The sequence below is a fragment of the Solanum stenotomum genome, chromosome 2 (genome assembly GCF_019186545.1).
Source record: "Solanum stenotomum isolate F172 chromosome 2, ASM1918654v1, whole genome shotgun sequence".
NCBI lineage: Eukaryota > Viridiplantae > Streptophyta > Magnoliopsida > Solanales > Solanaceae > Solanum > Solanum stenotomum.
The window spans coordinates 59,161,024-59,183,303 of record NC_064283.1 but is presented as its reverse complement, the minus strand read 5'-3'; the positions used below and the strand labels follow the sequence as shown (position 1 = coordinate 59,183,303).

The window sequence follows — 22,280 nt, the reverse complement described above, 5'->3', positions numbered from 1 at the left end:
TATAAATAAAAATAAAAAATCTGGCAAATTGTATTAACTATATGGCAGTTGATTGTTAAACATTTATCATATATAATAATAAACAAATCAACAGATAATTCACAAATCAATGTGTCTTTATACCACTTTGACTATAGAGACCTCGAGATAAACTTGTTTTCTTCTTAAACAAAAAGCAATTAAATTATTTGTTTTTATTTCTTTTAAAATATACACAAACAAGTGTGAGTTCTCCACTATAAATTTACCCATCCAATGAGGTCTTTTCATTATCACAACACAACTTATATTTTCCATTCTAACAAAGAAAAAAATGGCAATCAAATTCAATTCCATCCTTGGGACTCTCTTAGTGGTGGTTGCCACCGTGCTCCTCCATGTCTCCGAGGTACAAGGCGGTCGGAAAATAGTAATTAACGGAGACGATTGGGTTGACATACCCAATTTACAAGATCCTAAAATAGTGGAAGTAGGAAGATTTGCGATCCATGAGATTAATAAAGAGGCTAAAACAGAATTAGTATTTCTAAAAGTAATAGCTGGACAAAGTCAAATAAAATCTACTGAGGCAACTATTAATTTTAAACTGTTGATCTCCGCCCTTGATCGTGATTCACCACATTACTATCAGGTCATGGTGTCAGACAAGGAGCGGGGGAAATCTAGGAACCTCACTTCCTTCAAAGAATGTACTAAATTTGATAAAGATATATACACATGTCGGAGTTGATAAAGATACTAGATTTAATCGGAGTATCTAATCTTTAAAATAAATCTAGTGTAATTTATAAAAGTTAATGACATCAATGAAACAAATCTTCAATTGATATGAGTATTCTTTGCATGATTTATTTTATTTAATGTTATATGATCACTTCATAAGGTTTATTATTTTCTAATTTTTTTGGGGCTTGTAGCATTTTTCCTTTGTGAAAAATTTATAATTGACATATATATGACTAATAATTTCAAGTGATGACATTATAATAATTCTTTCAAGTTGTAACAATAAAAATTTGCAAGTTCTAACATTTTAGTAAAATAAAAAATGTTTTAAAATTACAGCAAAAAATAATTTGTTTGAAAAAAATAGACGGTAAAAAATGGATAAATTAATAGTAATTAATTTGAATTGATTAATGATCATTAATATGTGCCATAAATTTAGGAGATTCAATTAAAAAAACGGAATATTTGTTTTCCATTTTTATCTTCAATCAGTTAAGTTTAGTCCAAAAATAGATTTTCTTCTTTCATTCAAACGTTTCTCTCTCCTCTCATTTTTTTCTGAAATTTGTCGTCACTCACAACTAGTTTCAATTCGTTTTTATTCAATAATCTTCATGCTGTTGTAATGGATAGCTTCGTATCAATATTAATAAAGCATGATGGTAGATGGGTCCTTCAGGTTAGTGTTCTTTGCGATTTTTTATTTGTATTGTTATACTACTCAAACGTAAAAAATAAAAATGAAGAACCATGATGCTGGAAAGTAAATTTTCAGTTTTTGTTTGTGTATAATAGAATTTGATTATGACTTTTTTGGTATGAACATTTTTTTTTAGATTACATAATATAAGTTTGAAGCTGGAATAGATTTTGGTATGAATTTTTTTTTAATTTAAGATTTCTGGTAAAAGAAATTACATAAAATTTATTTGTTATTGATATACTGTTTATACCATTTTTTGCATGATTTTAAAATTATATTTGAATAAATTGCATATAAGTCATTACTTAATAAATGACAATTAATTGTCAAAATTAGGATTATGTTTATATTATATTGGCATTATGCTGCTATGAAAAAAATTATGATGTATATGATTAAATAGTAATAATGTCCGGATGATATATGTATTTAAAGTGTGCCCAAAAATGTATCAAATGTTTATATTTCATTCTATAATGGTATATGGTATGATTTTTGATTTGAATGGATATTTTTTTGGCATTCTTATGTAATGAATTTGGTATACTGTTTATTTAAGAAATTACAATAAATATTTATAAGTTTAGAATTATTTTGGTATTCTATTGACATGATATTGGTATGAATAATGAGTAAAAATATGTATGAAATGTGTGAATGAGAATTGTATTAAGTTTGTATACAAATATAACACATGTGTTTTTTTCTTTTGTATTATGTACGACTGACACGGTGTACAGGCAAATATGTTGATTGTTTAAAATATGCAATTCAAAAAGTGTCGGAACATAAATTAACGCTGGAAAGAGTTTGTTGATTTGAAATTCAAGAGGTCTAAGGTTACATGCTATACATGTCGTCGGAATGGACACACCTGCTGAACTAAAGACATGATTTATTTTTATTTTGATTTGGTTATTTTATTGTGACAAACTCATGTTTTGATTTATTTTGTCTTTTAAGTTTATGACTTATATATTCCGAATATTTATTATGTGTACTAATTAATCATTTGTGTATTCAGTGTTTTTTTTAAATCTATAGTAAAAAACTAGGTAATGTTGGTATGCAATTAATATCGACTGGAAAAATTAGGTCAAATCTTAGTATAAAATTGGTATATAGTTGGCATCAAACTAATGTCCCAGTGGTAAAATTGAAAAAGCAACATGTAATTGAGATTTCAACCGAAATAGCCAACCTAAAACTAATTAGTGTTGTATCCAATTTGTATACATTTGGTATCTAACTAATATCCCATTGGAATTTAAATTAAAAAAAAACACGTAATTGATATTTCAACTAAATTAATCAGCCTAAAACTTGTTAATTTTGTACCCAATTGGTATACAAATGGTATCAAATTGATATTCCATTGAAAAAATTGAAAAAACATGTCATTGAGATTTCAACTAAATTAATCAGCCTAAAACTAGTTAATTTTGTACCCAATTGGTATACATTTGATATCAAACTGATATCCCATTGAAAAAATTGAAAAAAACAACATGTAATCGAGATTTCAACTGAATTAGTCAGCCTAAAATAAGTTAATTCTGCATCCAATTGGTATACATTTGGTATCCAACTGATCTCCCATTGAAATTTTTTTGAAAAACCAACAGGTAATTGGGATTTCAACTAAATTAGTCAGCCTAAAACAAGTTAATATTGTATCCAATTGGTATACAATTGGTATTTAACTGATATCCCATTGGAAAAATTGAAAAACCAATGTGTAATTGAGATTTCAACCAAAGTAGACAACCTAAAACAAGTTAATGTTGAATCCAAATGGTATCCATCAGATATCCCATTGGAAAATGGAAAAAAAATGTAATTGATTTTCAACCAAATTAGACAATCTAAAACAAGTTAATGTTGTATCCAATTTGTATACACTTGGTATAGAATTTTAAAACAAAGACTAAAATAAATTTTTTTATGAAATTGGTATCCAATTGATATAAATCTGGGAAAAATAAATTAGAAAATATAAAACAATGCATATTATGTATTGTTGTCAAAAACTGTAGCTAAAGAAATGTACATCATCCAAAATCAAAATATGTAATAATTAAAAGTCTAAACTGCAAACAACTATTTCAAAGTTCGTTTCCTTGGTTTTAGTGTAGGATAATTGGTAGTATCCTAAACATGTTCTTTTGCGTATGGGTAAAAGAGGAAGGTGGGGTGTGGGTGGGGAGTTGCCGTGTGAAAATTGGAAAAGAAAATTCCTAAAATGGTGTAAGAGATAATGACAATTGATTATCTAATATTATTGTTATCCCTAAAATGGTGTAAGAGATAATGACAATGTAAAAAAGGAAGATGAATCAGTGTAAATCCGGCGTGTAACTGTAAAAACATAACAGGAATCAATGTAAATTCCTATAATTGTGTAAGAGATAATTATGGTGTATTCTTTATTTAAATAATCAAATAATAATATAAAAACACAAAAATATTAATTATTTAATAAAGTAAAATTTAATTGATTTATAAATAAATAGTGATATGTTATAATCCGTAATTAAACTGTTATAAGCAAGAAGTTTTTAAAAGTAGGTTTAAAGTCTCTTAAATGTGTATGTGGGGTGATTCCCCCCACCCCCACCCACCCCCCCCCGACTCCCCCCCAACCCCCCAAAAAAAAATAGGGACAATCTGTGCCAAAACATGGGCTCTCTTGCCCATGCCAGACAGAAAAAGATCTTGGGCCTAAAGCCCTAAGTGTTTTTTTTGGGGAATTGGGCTTAAAGCCCAAAGATTTTACTTACCTAAGTGCATCTTTTTTGGTAAAACTTACCCAAGTGTTGACTAGATTTTCAGTCCTAAATTAAAATGAAGAAAAAAGAAATTATGGTAAACTAATTATATAATTTCTAAAAATAGTCATATTTCATAGATTTTGAAATTTTGGAGTATTAGTGTGAAATGATTAATTTGAAAATCCTCCACTATAAATAAGACCACCCAATGAGGTCTTTTCATTCACCACACATTATATTTTCCGTTCTTACAAAGAAAATAAATGGCTATCAAATTCAACCCTGTCCTTGTGACTCTCTTTGTGGTGGCTTCCACCATTCTCCTCCATATCTCCGACGCAAGAAGCGTCCGGAGAGAGGCTTTGGCGGGCGATTGGGAGCCCATAACCAGTATAACGGAGGAGGTGACAGAGATAGGAAAATTTGCGGTGGATGAACACAACAAAAAGGCCAAGACAACATTAGAGTTTCAAAAAGTAATAAAAGGAGAAAATCAAGTTATTGAGGGAATAAATTATCGGTTGGTCATCGAGGCCAAGGACGGTGATTCGACGCATAACTACTTGGCTGAGGTGTGGGATAAGCCTGATAAATCTAAGAGTCTCACTACCTTTAAACAATTACCAGAAGCGTAGAACAAAAATGTATTTTTAGTTTTTTACCTAAGTTTCATTGATAAATTAAAATGTTAGATCTGAATGGACGAAGTGTATTATCTTCTAAAGAAATTTAATGTGATTTATAGAATTTAATGAAATGAATCTTCAATTAATATGGGTATGTTTTGCATGATGATTTATTTTATTTGATGGTGTATGATTAATTTATAAGGTTAGCATTATTTATTTATTTTTGCTTGTTGCCTTTTTTTTTTTTATGATGTTTGTATACATATATGTATGTACCTATCAATTCATCAAGCAACAACACATCTTAATTTCTTACTAACAATAATTTACTGTCGGGATTTCTATATCAACCTATTCAAGTTTATTTCAATCCAATAATAAATTATTTGTCTTCTAAAGTTTTTTTAAAGAATTTTATAAATGTCATTTTAATCCTATAAGTTTAATAAAACTTGATTTCTTGAACTTCTTTTCAGAGGGAGTCTATTCTATATTAAATATATTAGCCACTTGTCACAAAGGAATATGATATACTTTTAATTAGATGTTTCGAGTTTGAGACTTGAGAATTACAAAAAAAATAAAAAAAATAATACATACTATTTTTTTTATATAAATTTTACATGATATGACTTTGAATTAATCATGACAATGCAAATATTTGAATACCAGATGATTAAATGAATAAATAATTGTTTGGAAGTGCAAAGTGTAGACTTTTCATGTGTTGAATATGAGGGAACAAGTTCTTTATTTCTAAAAAGATAAAAATATTATATATGGGTTAGTTGATGATATAATTTTCTTTAAAAACATAGATTTTAATAAAATTGGAGTATTAGGGTTAAAGGGCAAATTCGGAAATTTAAGTCCCTTGATAAGTGTGGGTTTTCTACTATACATAGACTATATCACACAAAAATTAATAAAATCTGGGTTTACCTGCTTTGGGGCTCGTTTAAACTTGATAATGTGCATGTTTGCCCTTCGAGACCAACTGACTCCATTACTAAGGTCTTAGCGTACGTCCATGAAAATTTTTGGCCAAAAACAAGCTGGAATCCCGCATCACAAAAAATGCAGACTATAACACATGAAAATCAGCAAAATTTGGATTTACCTGCTTTGGGGATCATTTGAACTTTAAAAAGTGTACGCTTGCCCTTCGGGACCAACTGCTCCATTACTAAGGTCTTAACAGACGTCCAAGAAAAATTTCAGCCAAAAAAAGTCGAAATCTCGGATCACCAAAAATTCATAGGCTACAGCACACGAAAATTGGCTAAATCTGGGTTTACCTATTTGGGTTTCGTTTGAACTTGAAAATTCACCCGTTTACCCCTCGGTACCAACTAGCTCCATTATTAAGGTCTTAATGAACGTCCATGGACGGAATTCGAGATCACCAAAAATCCATGGACTATAGCACACGAAATCGGAGAAATCTGGGTTTACCTGCTTTGGGGCTCGTTTGAACTTGAAAATGCGCCAGTTTTCCCCTTGAGACCAACTGGCTCCATTACTAAGGTCTTAGCTGACGTCCATGAAACATTTCGGCCAAAAACAAGCCGGAATCCCGCATCACAAAAAATACATGGACTGTAGCACATGAAAAAAGATAAAATATGGGTTTACCTACTTTGGGGCTTGTTTGAACTTGAAAATGCGTTTGTTTGCCCTTCGAGACCAACTGACTCCATTACTAAGGTCTTAATGAACGTCCATGAAAAATTTCGGCCAAAAAGAAGCATGAATCCCGGATCACCAAAAATTCATAGACTATAGCACACGAAAATTGGCAAATTCTGGATTTACCTACTTTAGGGATCGTTTGAACTTGAAAATGCGTCTATTTGCCCCTCGGGACCAACTAGCTCCATTACTAAGGTCTTAGCCGACGTCCATGAAAAATTTCAGCAAAAAACAAGCCGAAATCTCGGATCACAAAAAATGCATGGACTATATCACATGAAAATCGACAAAATCTGGGTTTACCTGCTTTGGGACTCGTTTAAACTTGAAAATGTGTCTGTTTGCCCCTCAGGACCAACTTACTCCATTACTAAGGTCTTAACGGACGTCCATAAAAATTTTCAGCCAAAAACAAGTAAGAATCTCGGATCCCAAAAATCCATGGATTACAACACACGAAAATTAGAGAAATCTGGGTTTACCTTCTTTGAGGCTCGTTTGAACTTGAAAATGCGTTTGTATGCCCCTCGGGACCAATTTGTTCCATTACTAAGGTCTTAGCGGACGCCCATGAAAAATTTCAGCAAAAAACAAGTCAAAATCCCGGATCACAAAAAATCTTATAGCACATAAAAATCAACAAAATATGGGTTTACCTGCTTTAGGGCTCGTTTGAACTTGAAAATACGTCTGTTTTACCCTAGGGACCAACTGACTCCATTACTAAGGTTTTAACAGACGTTCATAAAAGAATTTGGTCAAAAAGAAGCCGGAATCCCGAATCAGCAAAAATCCATGGATTATAGCACACGAAAATTGGTAAAATCTGGATTTACCTTCTTTTGGGCTTATTTGAACTTGAAAATGCCACTGGCTCCATTACTAAGGTCTTAGTGGGCGTCCGTGAAAAATTTCGGCCAAAAACAAGCTGGAATCCCAGATCATAAAAAATCCATGGACTATAGCACATTAAAATCGACAAAATATGGGTTTACCTGCTTTGTGGCTCGTTTGAGCTTGAAAATGCGTCCATTTGCCCCTCGGGACCAATTGGCTCCATTACTTAGGTCTTAACAGACGTCCATGAAAAATTTCGACCAAAAACAAGCCGGAATCCTGGATCACCAAAAATCCATGGACAACACATGAAAATTGGAAAAATCTGGGTTTACCTGATNTGAACTTGAAAATATGTTTGTTTTACCCTAGGGACTAACTCACTCAATTACTAAGGTTTTAACAGACGTTCATAAAAAAATTTGGTCAAAAAGAAGCCGAAATCCCGAATCACCAAAAATCCATGGATTATAGCACACGAAAATTGGTAAAATCTGGGTTTACCTTCTTTTGGGCTCATTTGAACTTGAAAATGCCACTGGCTCCATTACTAAGGTCTTAGTGGGCGTCCGTGAAAAATTTCGGCCAAAAATAAGCCGGAATCTCAGATCACAAAAAATCCATGGACTATAGCACATTAAAATCGACAAAATATGGATTTACCTGCTTTATGGCTCGTTTGAGCTTGAAAATGTGTCCATTTGCCCCTCGGGATCAATTGGCTCTATTACTTAGGTCTTAACGGACGTCCATGAAAAATTTCGACCAAAAACAAGCCGGAATCCCGGATCACCAAAAATCCATGGACAACACATAAAAATTGGAAAAATCTGGGTTTACCTGCTTTGGGGCTCGTTTGAACTTGAAAATCCGTTTGTTTGCCCCTCGGGACCAACTGAATCCATTACTAAGATCTTAGCGGAAGTCCATGAAAAATTTTGGCAAAAAACAAGCCGGAATCCCGAATCACAAAAATCCATGGACTATAGCACATGAAAATCGGCAAAATATGGGTTTACCTTCTTTGGGGCTGTTTGAACTTGAAAATGCGCATGTTTACCCCTCGAGACCAACTAACTCCATTGCTAAGGTCTTTTCGGCAAAAAAAAGCCGAAATCCCGAATCACCAAAAATCCATTGACTATGTTTAGCCCAAGGATCTGGCATCCGGAGCACTCAATTTTTTTTCTAAAAAAACTTTATGAGAACCTCTGTAATGAGTTAGAGAATCTTCACATATACTTGCACCATTTTTTAACGCCCATTTCCACATTTACAAGCTTTTATTTAAGAATCGCCAAATTTTTCAAATTTTCGTATATATTAGCCCATGTATCTGGCGCCCGGAGCACCAAATTTTTTTTCACAAAAAACTTTACGATTACCTCCGTAATTAGTTGGGGAACCTTCACGTATTCTCACACCTCTTTTTCAACGCCTATTTGCGCATTTACATGCCCTTTTTTAAAAATCACCTAAATTCCCCAATTTTTCGTGTGTATTAATCCCATGGATCTAGCGCCCGGAGCACCCAATTTTTTTTCCTCAAAAAGCTTTATGAGGACCTCCGTAGTAAGTTGGGGAACCGTCATGTATACTCACACTTTTTTTTAATGCTCATTTCTCATTTAAAAGTATTTTTTTAAGAATCGCCGAAATTCTCCAATTTTGTGTGTATTCTGGCGCTCGAAGCACTCAAATTTTTTTCTCAAAACTTCTAAATCATATTTTTAGGAGAATTCGGAAATTTGAGATCATGTCCAAATATTGATTTGAAATCATGACTTTATATCACTTGTCCAAATGCAAGCTAAAATTTACACAAATTTCCCTAATATTTGGCTTTTGGTAAGTGAAACTTTAAATAAAAATGTCTCAACTCAGATGCAAATTTTTAAGGGATAATTGTACATAATGGCAAACTTATAGTCTAAAATAAATGGAGTAGCTACTGTTTGATTTAATTGCGCCCCGTAGCAAACTATTGCCAGTCCCCTCTCTCCCTCCAAATTCTCGCTCGCTCTCTCTATGCTCGCCTCTCTCGCTTTATACAACAGAATTGTATAAATTGCATTTCTGTTTGTATAAAGCGAGAGAAAATTGTATATACACATGCAAATACATATATATTCGTCCTATACACTTATAATTATACAATAAAAATATTCCCCTACCCAGTTCTCTTTTACCTTTCTCTCTTTCTCGTTTTATACAAACACAGATTATACAATATAATGTAAAATTTATGTTTGTATAATGTATAATTTATGTTTGTATAAAGCGAAAAAAAATTGTATATACACATGCAAATACATATATATTCGTCTTATACACTTATAATTATGCAATACTAATATTCCCCTGCCCAGTTTTCTTTTGCCTTGCTCTCTTTCTCGTTTTATACAAACACAGATTCTACAAATATAATGTATAATTTATGTTTGTATAAAGCGAAAGAGAGAGCGGTTTTTTATATACAAATATTTTTGTCAACGATTTATACAAAAGAGAGGCTAACAACAATTTATACAAATGGTCTGCCAGCGAAATTATACAAATCTAAAGAGGACCCAACGAATTATACAATTACTTCTTTTTGTATATATGTATAGCGAAATAGACATAGCTTTCAATTGTATATGTATAGCGAATTATACATATATATGTTAGCTATGGAGCGCAATTATGCAAACTTTGTTATAACATACAAATATAATTTTTTTGTTTGCTATATGTGAAAGTTGCTCAATTTTTAACTTCAGTCACGTACATATGGAGTAATTATAAAGGAACAAGTTATATCTAAAAGCAAAAGAAATTAAGTTGAGGCACAAGTTATGCCCTTAGTGGCACAAATTATGTCATACAACTTAAAATTTATTACTACAAGTTATGCATTAAATAAAAGTTCTCTAAAAGTCTTGCATGCCAATCAAATATTACAAAACTTTATGACTCAAGGCATACATTCTCTAACAAAAATCTTCCTTGTGAAATTAATCCACCTAGCAAATTTAAGTCATAATTAAGGATACTTTCATCTACAAATTTTCATTAAATAAATACTAAAACACAAATTAAAGACTACCCCCAAAAATAGGGACAATCCGTGCAAAAACATGGGCCTCTCTTGCCCATGCCAGACGAAAAAATGGCACAACATGACATCCCATTTTACTAATTAGCAGCATATAGCCTTCTTTTATTTTTTTGACAAAAAAAAGTTTTTGAAAATTAAATTTTGCAATTAGTAGCCCACATATTGGGAAGTTCATTTTTAATTAAATTAAATAATTTTAGAAGGTGGGCAGCATGGTGTCCTTTTTTATTGGGAAGTGGTTTTTTTCTTCCTATTTTTTATCTTCTTTTCCATACACACACGATTCTTTTGAATTGTGTTTTTTTTTATTAATTCTTTCTTCTTATTCTTCATTACTTTGAATAAAAGATGATTTACTTTTTGTTTATTAGTTTTACATATTTGAGTTCTATAAAAATATTTGTTCATAGTGTCTATTTTTTCTCTTCTGCTTTTAAATTTTTTATGGTTTGTTGATGTCTACTCGTCAATTTCTCTAACTGTTAGCCTATGTTTGATCCCCCTCTTGTATTGTCGTTCAATTTTTTGGGAGTTTTAATTTTTGAAATTTAAGGTATATCTAATTTAGGCAAAAACTTACATAACAATAATTGATTGTAGGTATCAATTGTCATGTTTAAGAAAGTTATCCCTAGGATTATTCATAAAAAAAAGGATTCTCATTCTAATTTTGTGGATTCTCCATCCACAACTCTAAATTTTAGCCATGTAAGTTCTTCTCGTTATCCGATTCAACTTGTGTGTTTGCTATAGAGCATTTTAAATTTAATGTGCAATCCTCATTTACACACTGAATAAAGAATCTGAAATGTATACAAATTTTGAGGGAATGAATACACAAATATGTATACATGAATGCAATGCATACATGAAGTGTTTGATTTTTTAATATGTATGCACTGATTTTTTAATATGTATACACTGGAAGGGATAACATAGCTATAATTGTATACTAATATACTAAGTGAATGAATACACCATTCTTTTACCTATATACAATCATCAAGTATACAATTGGAATTTTTTTTTTTATCAAGTAACGAATAAAAAAATATATGAAAATACATAATTTACGTTTTTAGGTGGTTACGTATTGTATATATAATTTTTGATGTTTCCGTTATTTTTGTTGTTTAGTGATGATTGGTTATACGAGGAAAACAAAAAAAAACTATTAAAATGTCATTTATTAATTTGGGCCATTTTGTGCTTATTTTTTATTTGTCTATTAAATGCTAATTATTGTTGGGCTATTTATTGCTAATTATAACTATCAGTTGTATCTATGTGTCATTTCTCATGCCAGACAGAAAAAGATCTTGGGCCTAAAGCCCTAAGTGTTTTTTTGGGGAATTGGGCTTAAAGCCCAAAGATTTTACTTACCTAAGTGCATCTTTTTTGGTAAAACTTACCCAAGTGTTGACTAGATTTTCAGTCCTAAATTAAAATGAAGAAAAAAGAAATTATGGTAAACTAATTATATAATTTCTAAAAATAGTCATATTTCATATATTTTGAAATTTTGGAGTATTAGTGTGAAATGATTAATTTGAAAATCCTCCGCTATAAATAAGACCACCCAATGAGGTCTTTTCATTCACCACACAAATTATATTTTCCATTCTTACAAAGAAAATAAATGGCTATCAAATTCAACCCCGTCCTTGTGACTCTCTTTGTGGTGGCTTCCACCATTCTCCTCCATATCTCCGACGCAAGAAGCGTCCGGAGAGAGGCTTTGGCGGGCGATTGGGAGCCCATAACCAGTATAACGAAGGAGGTGACAGAGATAGGAAAATTTGCGGTGGATGAACACAACAAAGTGGCCAAGACAACATTAGAGTTTCAAAAAGTAATAAAAGGAGAAAATCAAGTTATTGAGGGAATAAATTATCGGTTGGTCATTGAGGCCAAGGACGGTGATTTGACGCATAGCTACTTGGCTGAGGTGTGGGATAAGCCTGATAAATCTAAGAGTCTCACTTCCTTTAAACAATTACCAGAAGCGTAGAACAAAAATGTATTTTTAGTTTTTTACCTAAGTTTCATTGATAAATTAAAAATGTTAGATCTGAATGGACGAAGTGTATTATCTTCTAAAGAAATTTAATGAAATGAATCTTCAATTAATATGGGTATGTTTTGCATGATGATTTATTTTATTTGATGGTGTATGATTAATTTATAAGGTTAGCATTATTTATTTATTTTGGGGAAAATGCATAAATACCCCCAGCCTATGTCCAAAATCTCTGTGACACACTTAACCTTTACTAAGGTAATGGTTAGTAAAGCACTCACCCGTAGGCCGAAAAGGGGTAGAAAATTAATTAGAAAATAAGTTCGGGGGGAGGGGGGGTGGGGGGTAATAGGACCTTAGTAAAGATTAGGTGTGTCTCAGAGATTTTGAGCATAGGTTGGGGTACTTATGCATTTTCCCTTTATTTTACTTGTTGCCTTTTTTTTTATTTTTTATTTTTTTTATTTTTTATGTTTGTATATATATGTATATACCTATCAATTCATCAAGCAACAACACATCTTAATTTCTTATTAATAATAATTTATCGTCGGGATTTCTATATTAAGCTATTCAAGTTTATTTCAATCCAATAATAAATTATTTGTCTTCTAAAGTTTTTTTTAAAGAATTTTATAAATGTCATTCTAATCCTATAAGTTTCATAAAACTTTGATTTCTTGAACTTCTTTTTAGAGGGAGTCTATTCTATAATAAATATATTAGTCACTTGTCACAAAGGAATATGTACCTTTAATTAGATGTTTCGAGTTCGAGACTTGAGAATTTCAAAAAAATTCTAATACAAATTATTTTATTTTTTTGTATAAGTTTTACACAACATGACTCTGAATTAGTGAGGACAATGCATATATTTGAATACCAGATGATAATATAAATAAATAATTGTTTAGAAAAATGTAGCCTTTTCATGTGTTGAATATGAGGGAAACAAGTTCTTTATTTCTAAAAAGATACAAATATTATATATGGGTAAGTTGATGATATAATTTTCTTAAAAAAACATAGATTTTTATAAAATTGGAGTATTAGGGTTAAAAGGGCAAATTCGGAAATTTAAGTCCCTTGACAAGTGTGGATTTTCTACTATATATAAGTCCACCCAATGAAGTCTTTTAATTGTCATAACATAAATATTTTCCATTCATTTTCTTTTTACATATAGAAAAAATGGCCATCAAATTCAATCACATCCTTGGGGCTCTCTTTGTGGTGGTTGCCACCGTTCTCCTCCGTGTCTCCGACGCAAAGGGCAGTCGAAAAGAGGCTATCGTAGGTGGTTGGAATCCCATAACCAACTTAACTGACCCTGAGGTCGTGAAGATAGGAAAATTTGCAGTTGATGAGCACAACAAAGAGGCAAAGACAAAATTGGAGTTTCAAGAAATAACAAAAGGAGAAAGCCAAGTTGTTGCCGGAATTAATTATCGACTAGTCATCTCTGCCAAAGACGGTGACTCACCACATAACTACTTAGCAGAAGTGTGGGACAAGCCATGGGAAAAATTTAGGAACCTTACTTCCTTTGTAGAATGTAGCCTAGAAAATGGAGAACAACAATGTATGCTTACTTAATTTAGTTGATAATAACGTTATATCTGAACGAAATATTTACTCTTCCAAAGAAATCTAATATATGTAATTGTTAGAAGCTAATGAAATAAATCTTCAATTTGTATGAGTATGTCTTGCAAGCAATAATCATTTAATGAACATGTACAATGCATGTTTTGTGATCACTTGATAAGGTTATCATTTCTTTAGGCTTTTTTCCTATTTCCCTTTCGAAATTTGCATATGTATGTGGATTTACACTTATCAATTAATTAATTAACTACATCTTAATCTTCTATCAATAGTAGATGGTTATAGGAATCCTTATATATATGACCATATAAACTTCTTTGAGGAATGGGTCTGATCGAGTCATTTCTCAAGAAGCATAGTTAAAAAGCACATTATTTAAATTTATTTTGATCCAATAATAAATTGTCTTATTCAAGTTTATTTCAATTCATGAGCAAATTATTTGTCTTTTAAGATTTTTTTAGGGGTTTTATAAATTTCATACTAATCCTATAAGGTTTACAAAAAAAATGATTTTCTTGGACTTTTTTTTCGAAACGAATTCTCTTCTATTTTGAAATTATGTGGTTGTCTCGTATGAATATGTTATAATGGAGTGAACCCTTTTATTTTTAAATCAGGAGTCATGATAAATTTAGACTTTGAAATTAAAGAAAGTTCTAGTATAAATCGTTCTCTTCTGAATAAATCCATACACAACGTAAATATAAATTAATCGAGACAATAAATTTCAAACGCTAAATAAAATTTTTATAAATTTGTCATGAAGTGCAAAATAGGCTTGTCATGTGTGTGAATAGGAGGGCAAAAGGACATTATAGCATCACGAGAATTGTTGTGTTCATTCTCTTTTAGGATTCCTTTATTAATGGCAACACTACTTTAATTTTTAAAGAAAATCTTCTTCTTGAATTAAATTTTTTTTCTTGTAGTAGACTTTTTAAATTCAATTTCTTGAATTAAAATTTGCAAATTAATGTGCCAAAATTCTAAGTTATCTTTCATTGGTGAGTGTTCTTATTTTGTTTTTTTTTTCACTCTTAGAAATATAAGTTTTTCAACTTCAAAATCAATGAAAAATTTATATAATAAAATAAGAGTTTTTCATTGAACTAGCTTATCAAAAAAACGCATAGTGGGAACATATTTTTACTCAAATAATGAGAAGCTTCCTATTTTTTCGTGTGAAAACACTATAATTTTTTCTTTTCTTGCCGATTTAATTAAAATATCTGTGAAGATAACCACCAAACAGTTTCAGAGGAAAATGTCAATGTGGAAGGGATGGTTTGTTAGTAGTGTTGACTCTGTTATATATGTCCTTAATTTTTCTAATATAAGACATAAGTTATACCAAGAAATTTTATGATATGCCTTTCTAACGTTGAGGGCATATAACTATCGAACGATAATTTATCATCCAATTATCAATTTATCGCACAAAAAATTATAAAATTAACTATTTTAATGGAAAAATAACTAAACTATATTTATACATCATAGAAAGAAAAAAAGGGACAAAAATGCTATACCTGGTTCTAAAAACACAAGTAGAGTTCCATTTTAGCAACTAACCTTGCATAAATAACGTGACACCATTTTAAAAAGCCAAGTAAATTAAAATCCCTATTTTGTGGTCAACTTTTTATTTATTTTTTAAATATATGCCACATGGTAAATACCTCGGATATTAAGTAAAACATGTAAATAATATGTTACCTTATACTATAAAAAAAAAAAAATTTAGCTAAGAACGCCATCATTAATTTGTTGATAAATTACTTGTAGCTAACAATTTTTTAATATAATTTATTGCCAATCCATTATTAATTAGGATAAACAAATCGATTTCACTGTTTAACGATATAATTTATCTGTTGTTAATTTTTATTTTTTACTGATAACTTATGTATGAATTATGATAGCTCATTATATACCATGTTGATGTATAGTAATTGATTATGAACCTTATTTTTTGTTGTGTAGATAACATATACTTGTGGATGAAAATGATAATTTGACAAATAAATTGAGATGCGTATAAATTGAATTGAATATAAGTGGTTATATAAAAAATACTTTGCGTAGGAAAGAAGTTATACAAAATTCATGAGAGAGTGATAACTTTGGCATCTAATTCCTATTTTAAAACTTTTATTAATAACAATTTACAACCAAAGATTCCTCCACCTTCTAATATTCCTCTCATATTTTTCCAATTGAATTATCTGTCCTTTATACTCCAAATATTCTAAATCCTAGGATTAAAATGACATATTGACAAATTTGCCGACGAATAATTGCAGTTTTGTTCTGTCATATGCTACGCTAATGCAATAATAATAACATATTTAGTGTAATTATGTAAGTTATTGTTTTTGAACTTTGATCCTTACTGGAAGGTAAAAAATTTAAAACTTTGAGAGTGAACATTTAGACACTTTAGCTTAGTCTCAGTTGATAACTAAATATGTCAATTTGTTCTCATTGTCTTCCTTAGACATTTGATGCTGACAACAACACAACAATAACATATCTAGTGAAATTCCATAAATGGAGTTTAGAGAATAGAGTGTACGCATGGTTTACCATTATTTTGTGAAGGAATAAAGACTGTTTTCACAAGACATTTGATGTTGGTATGCCATATAAATTTTAAAAGTGTTTAGATGATTATTTTATAAGGCGTTAAGATATACATACTTAAAATTAAAATAATTACTTGACATTAAACCTAAACCTGACATTGTAATTTCCCAAAAACCTTAAAAGAGAAGAAGTTACATTTGCCTAAATCAACTTGTCTATTTTCCAATCCATCACTCAACAAAATATATTACTATTGAAGATGGCTCAAAATGGTGAGTCCCCATTGCTCTATTCTTCAAACAACTCACATTCACACATTAATTTTAGAATTGTTTATGTATCACCATCTAAATTGTTTTTTTTTTTTTTTGAATTTTAGGTTCACTAGAAGAATTCTTGGCTGTTGCAGTTGATGCAGCTAAAAGAGCTGGAGAGGTTAATTTAATCTAAATTAAACTATGCCCAATTGATTTTTGTTTTTGTTTTCCTAAAAAAAAGTTTCAATTTTTTATTGTTCCTTTATCACACTTTTAAAGTTTTAATTTTTACTCTGTTTTCTTGATTTTGATTTTCTCATTTTTTGTGGTGTTTTGCAGATAATCCGCAAAGGATTTCATGAGACTAAGCATGTGGTGCACAAAGGCCAGGTATTTTATTTTTTTTATTTTTAATTTCTGTAATTTTGATTATTTATGCTTCATGTGATTACCAAACTAGTATTGTAGTATTGTTGTTGTTACTGTTTTCATTTATGTATTCTCTTTTTTAAAGTGCTTAGAGATGCTTTACTTGAGCTGAGGTTCTATTGGAAATAGTGGTGAAGCTAGGAATTTTGTTAAGGGTGTTCAAATCTTTAGTATATATCTTTAAAGATTTTTTTTTAATCTATATGTACATAATATTATATCTATATACATAATATAATTTTTCGATGAATGGTATTCAAGTGACCACCCATGGATCAATGTAGTTACGCCAATGATAAATCATGGACTCGGTATCTTTATGAGATAGGAGTAAGATGTGTGTATACTCTAAGCTCTCCAGACTCCACTTGTGGGATTACACGGGGTATGTTGTTGTTATATATGATGATTTGTATTTTGGGTAGTATAGGCTATAATGAAAGTGTTTGTGATATATTTGAGTACTAAAAGCGATAACAATGTTTGCGTATTGGTTGAAGCAAGTGATTTAGAGTTAGAATTGCGATATTTGTGAAGGAAAATGACTTTTGCATATCAAAGATTTGAACTTTATGAGTTCGTGTCCGAAATTCCACTAGTCTATTTGATGTATTGAGTTCAAAATTTATTTGTTGTACATATACAGTAGTGATGAACTCATAACTTCTATGTTACATTTGTCCTGTTGTTATAACTTAGAGAAGTCATTGTTCCCTTTTTGTTGAAAATATTTTCTAGATGACAACACTTCGGAAAATTCAAGTCATTGGTAAGTGATACCATCAAGAAAGCATGTTTTCCCGGACAATATTATCGATCATATAGGAAAAACTTAAAAAGTCAAGTTAACAAGACATTATAGTAGGAGGATTGTGTTTTTAGGCTTTGATTTACCCTTTTACTGAATGTAGGTGGATTTAGTCACGGAGACCGACAAGGCATGTGAAGATCTCATATTCAATCATCTCAAGCAACATTTTCCGAGTCACAAGGTTAACTTTCACCGATAGTGTTTTAACTTATAGAGCTCTGTTAACTGTACTATTTGGAAAGTTCCAGTTATTCTGTTTCTCATTCTTTACTGTAATATACCTTCACTTTAGTTCATAGGCGAAGAAACAGCGGCTGCTACTGGAGATTTTGAGTTAACTGATGAACCGACTTGGATAGTTGATCCGGTTGATGGCACAACTAATTTTGTGCATGGGTAAAAGCATAAGTTATTTATTCTGTGACAAGCTACTTTATATTGTATTATTGTTGGCTGAGCCTCTTGAGCCATTTGTTGGTACTATGTGATTGTTGTAGGTTTCCGTCTGTCTGTGTCTCGATTGGTCTCACAATTGGGAAGATTCCAACAGTTGGCGTTGTCTACGACCCAATTATCGACGAGGTGAGATATGTAGTGCTCCCAAACAGTAATAATGAGCAGCAAGTAGTAATTAATTTTTTTTCCTGTGGATTGAATCAGCTAGCATTTCTTTCTTGTTTCTTTACTTTGTGGGCGGGGGTGCTTCAAATGGCTGATTGAATGTAGTAAAAGAGGTTGATTTTGACATGTAGCTTTTCACTGGAATTGACGGGAAAGGTGCGTTTCTTAATGGGAAGCCTATCAAAGGTATGTCACATATCAAATGCGGTGTACCTGTTATTGCATTGTATATTTTACACGATCACTAATGCTTTGATATGTACAGTATCTTCTCAGTCCGAACTTGTGAAGTCCCTCCTTGGCACAGAGGTAATTCACCGTCTCTATTGTTGCTTTATAATTTGATCTCAGCAAGGATCATTTAGTTCATGAATGGCAATGAAACACAACCTACTTCTGCAATTTGATTATTCTGTTGTCATGATGAAATTTTAAGTAATCGTTTTCAAGACTACTGTCCAACTACAAGTGTGTGAACTTCTGGCTAGTTTCCATAGACTCGGAAGTAGCATATAATTACAGTTTAAGTGAAGGCACTGTTCAAAGTTCCCGGTAACAGTAACTTGTGTTCTGGTTGTTATTTTAGAATAGCTTTGTTAGAGTTGTTGGAGTCCCTGTTTGAGCCCCAGGTCCATGCTCCAGTTGGGTCTGAGCATGCAGGTAGGTGTTAGAGTGTTTTAGATCAATCCCATGTCGGTTGGGGAGTGGACTTAGGCAATCCTCCCCTCTTGAGCTAGCTTTGTGGGGTTGAGTTAGGCTCAGGTGCTATATCTTTACAAGCTTCAAATCATTTTGACCAAATTTGGTCATTGGTTCTGACTTCTATAAAGTTGGAATTACAACGAACCTGCCAATCTACTTAACTTTTAATCCTGCTTCGTTTGATTTGGAATTATGAAACAGAACCGTTTTGTGGGAAAGAAAATTGCTTGGTCTCCATAATCTGCTTAAAAAGTCTCTTCTCATGGCTAGATTCATATGGTTATAGGTTTAAAGAGAAATAGGATCATAATTTGGTGATGTACATAAGATTTAATAACGATAATCTATAGTAGATCAAATCTGAAAATACATGCACCGATATGCTGATTCTTCACATTTGCTGTCCTGTTGGCTGTATACCTCTTTGATATACTTATAATCTACTTAGATTTTATTTTACTCGAGCAGGTTGGAACTACGCGGGATAACTTGACTGTAGAAGCTACAACGAGGAGAATCAATAACCTGCTTTTCAAGGTAGGCATCCAAAGTTCAGTAACAACGTTTTTAGACACAATAAAATTAGCTTGAATGTTATATTACAGGTTAGATCCCTCCGAATGTGTGGTTCGTGTGCACTTGATCTCTGTTGGGTGGCATGTGGAAGGCTTGAACTCTTCTATTTAATTAGATTCGGAGGCCCTTGGTAAGACAATTTTTCCGATCTGATTGCCTACGATATGTTGCTGACTGAATGTATCTACTTACAGGGACGTGGCTGGTGGTGCTGTAATAGTGAAGGAAGCTGGAGGCGTCCTGTTTGATCCGTGAGTAACATATACTTTTCTTATAATGAAAAGGGACAAAATGAAGTTTCAACTAGTATTAACGTAAATAGGCAATTGCTTAATAGTTGAAATTGTGTTGATTGTGATTAATCTACGTAGATTAGGCAGTTGCTTAGTTTTAATCAGTTGAATTAGAGATAGTATCCCAAATTAGAGGATTACAGATTACCTAAGACGTCGTTATATGGTAAAATATACGTTATTATGGATTCTATATCTCTTCTTGCCTCGAAAAATGAAGGTTTCTTGAATCAAATAATTAACTGAACTCTTGAAAATTTATTGTAAGACCAATCATTTAATAAGTGTTTAAGTGAAGTAGAGGTGGATCCGGAATTTGAGTTGTTAAGTGAATTTCTTAACACTATACAAGGTTTTTTGCCAAAGCTATTAGCTTTTGCCGAATCCGTAGCTAGAACTGTAGCTCCGCTCCTGAAGTGAAGGAACAATAAGAAAAATCCGGCATTTATTTTATGAAAATAGTTTCAAGTATTTACTTCACACTAAAAGAATAGTCATTGATGAGTAGTTGTGTTTCTTTTGCGTCAGATCTGGTTCGGAATTTGACATCACATCACAACGTGTAGCTGCCACGAACCCTCATCTCAAGGAAGCGTTTATCGAGGCCTTGCAGCTATCTGAATGAGTATCATGGGAGATGGAAAGCGGACACTTCAGAACCAGTTAAGTTCTTTCATTATTGAACCTGATAAAGCTCCATCTTGTGGATGTGAGCATATTAGGCCAAGAAAATTTACTACTTGTCCTGTATTACAAGTTCCATTTATCGCTAGCTGAGATATTGCTACTGATTTTCTTTTAGTAGCTACTGTAATCTTGCTATATGGTCTAAGAAACTGTGTGTAAAGCTCATGTGTGACCTACAAAAATGTCTTCTTGTTTTGTTTGCAAGAAGCTGACATTAATAATAGAACATATCTTGCCAATCTTTTGCCTTAGCTTCCTATGAACTTTAGTTTTGATCTTTAGTGGTAAGAGCACGGTGTGAGATGTGTGAATTAGGCACACATCACGGGTTTGAACTCTGCCATAGACAAAATGTCGGTGTTAAGTGGAAAAGGGTAAACGGGCAGGCCCAATAAATATCCACTGAGTTTTGAACCGTGCACCATTGGGCCAATGGCATTGGCCCTCGACATTTCTCAGTAAAAAGCAGTTGGACTATATTTTTGCAACAAACCCAATTGCTCAACACAAATACTCAAACATTATATAATAATATAGCCATATTACAACGACAACACGTAAACACTTGAATTACAATGAAAGTAACAAGTAACTAAGATACATAAAAGAATGGGGATGAGAAGTTTATACTCTAGAAAGAAGATGAGAGAAAGAGACAGTTTCTTCACAATACGCATAAATAACCCTCTTTGTAACTTCTCTTCCTTTTAAATTAGTCACTAATTGGATCTGGATCCCAAATCAACCTTTTTGGCCCAATAACTGATTTTGTGACGTCAAAGTTCCTGTCGGGTTGGAGTTGATTCATAACAATTTTCCTGGTCGAGTCCCTCGTTTTATAACAGGAAGATGTTATATATAGGATATCTACATTCTTGTATCTACTGAATAAACATAATCCTTCCACGGTTGTAACCATGATCTCTGTTGGGCTTAAATGACTCAAATATATTCTTAACAAGGTGTGATATTGTTTGCTTTTGGTCAAGCCTGTACGGTTTTCCCAAAAAGACATGAATTATTGAGTTTTACATATTATGCATTGGAGTAGTTCGAGTTGGGACCCAGAGTTATCGAGAAAAAGTTCCATCCTTCGGTATCATGATTGGGTCGATCAGGTCAGGTCAACAACCAATGGTTTGTTCAATGCTGACATTTGAGGATACCTTATTATCCTTATTTATGGACATGTAGCAAACAAGAAGTCGTGCAAGCAAGCGAAGTGG

The 22,280-nt window shown here is 31.9% G+C and overlaps 5 protein-coding genes across 5 annotated transcripts; all 5 read left to right on the top strand.

The window, feature by feature from the left end:
- The first annotated feature begins 313 nt into the window (after positions 1-313).
- Positions 314-730, top strand: LOC125856152 (cysteine proteinase inhibitor 1-like). Its single transcript, XM_049535708.1, has one exon. The coding sequence runs from the start codon at positions 314-316 to the stop codon at positions 728-730; it is 417 nt and encodes a 138-aa protein (XP_049391665.1).
- A 3,719-nt stretch (positions 731-4,449) lies between these two features.
- LOC125856960 (cysteine proteinase inhibitor 1-like) lies at positions 4,450-4,995 on the top strand. Its single transcript, XM_049536620.1, has one exon. The coding sequence runs from the start codon at positions 4,467-4,469 to the stop codon at positions 4,836-4,838; it is 372 nt and encodes a 123-aa protein (XP_049392577.1). The 5' UTR covers positions 4,450-4,466; the 3' UTR covers positions 4,839-4,995.
- Positions 4,996-12,100: 7,105 nt separating this feature from the next.
- On the top strand, positions 12,101-12,472 carry LOC125856961 (cysteine proteinase inhibitor 1-like). Its single transcript, XM_049536621.1, has one exon. It carries the CDS (start codon positions 12,101-12,103, stop codon positions 12,470-12,472), a length of 372 nt encoding a protein of 123 aa, XP_049392578.1.
- Positions 12,473-13,672: 1,200 nt separating this feature from the next.
- On the top strand, positions 13,673-14,149 carry LOC125856949 (cysteine proteinase inhibitor 1-like). Its single transcript, XM_049536608.1, has one exon. The coding sequence runs from the start codon at positions 13,673-13,675 to the stop codon at positions 14,075-14,077; it is 405 nt and encodes a 134-aa protein (XP_049392565.1). The 3' UTR covers positions 14,078-14,149.
- A 2,707-nt stretch (positions 14,150-16,856) lies between these two features.
- On the top strand, positions 16,857-21,288 carry LOC125856926 (inositol monophosphatase 1). The gene is made up of 12 exons (XM_049536587.1): positions 16,857-16,950; positions 17,058-17,113; positions 17,275-17,325; positions 18,276-18,356; positions 18,468-18,571; positions 18,673-18,757; positions 18,928-18,982; positions 19,062-19,105; positions 19,967-20,035; positions 20,104-20,204; positions 20,269-20,325; positions 20,896-21,288. The coding sequence occupies exons 1-12, from the start codon at positions 16,938-16,940 to the stop codon at positions 20,990-20,992; spliced, it is 813 nt and encodes a 270-aa protein (XP_049392544.1). The 5' UTR covers positions 16,857-16,937; the 3' UTR covers positions 20,993-21,288.
- Positions 21,289-22,280: the final 992 nt, after the last annotated feature.

What these genes read in the sequence shown, in the direction of transcription:
- LOC125856152 (XM_049535708.1), top strand. Translation starts at nt 314, where the DNA reads ATGGCAATCAAATTCAATTCCATCCTTGGGACTCTCTTAGTGGTGGTT.
- LOC125856960 (XM_049536620.1), top strand. Translation starts at nt 4,467, where the DNA reads ATGGCTATCAAATTCAACCCTGTCCTTGTGACTCTCTTTGTGGTGGCT.
- LOC125856961 (XM_049536621.1), top strand. Translation starts at nt 12,101, where the DNA reads ATGGCTATCAAATTCAACCCCGTCCTTGTGACTCTCTTTGTGGTGGCT.
- LOC125856949 (XM_049536608.1), top strand. Translation starts at nt 13,673, where the DNA reads ATGGCCATCAAATTCAATCACATCCTTGGGGCTCTCTTTGTGGTGGTT.
- LOC125856926 (XM_049536587.1), top strand. An exon ending in AACATTTTCCGAGTCACAAG is followed by an intron (nt 18,357 to 18,467) that starts GTTAACTTTCAC and finishes CCTTCACTTTAG; the next exon opens with TTCATAGGCGAAGAAACAGC. An exon ending in ACAACTAATTTTGTGCATGG is followed by an intron (nt 18,572 to 18,672) that starts GTAAAAGCATAA and finishes TGATTGTTGTAG; the next exon opens with GTTTCCGTCTGTCTGTGTCT.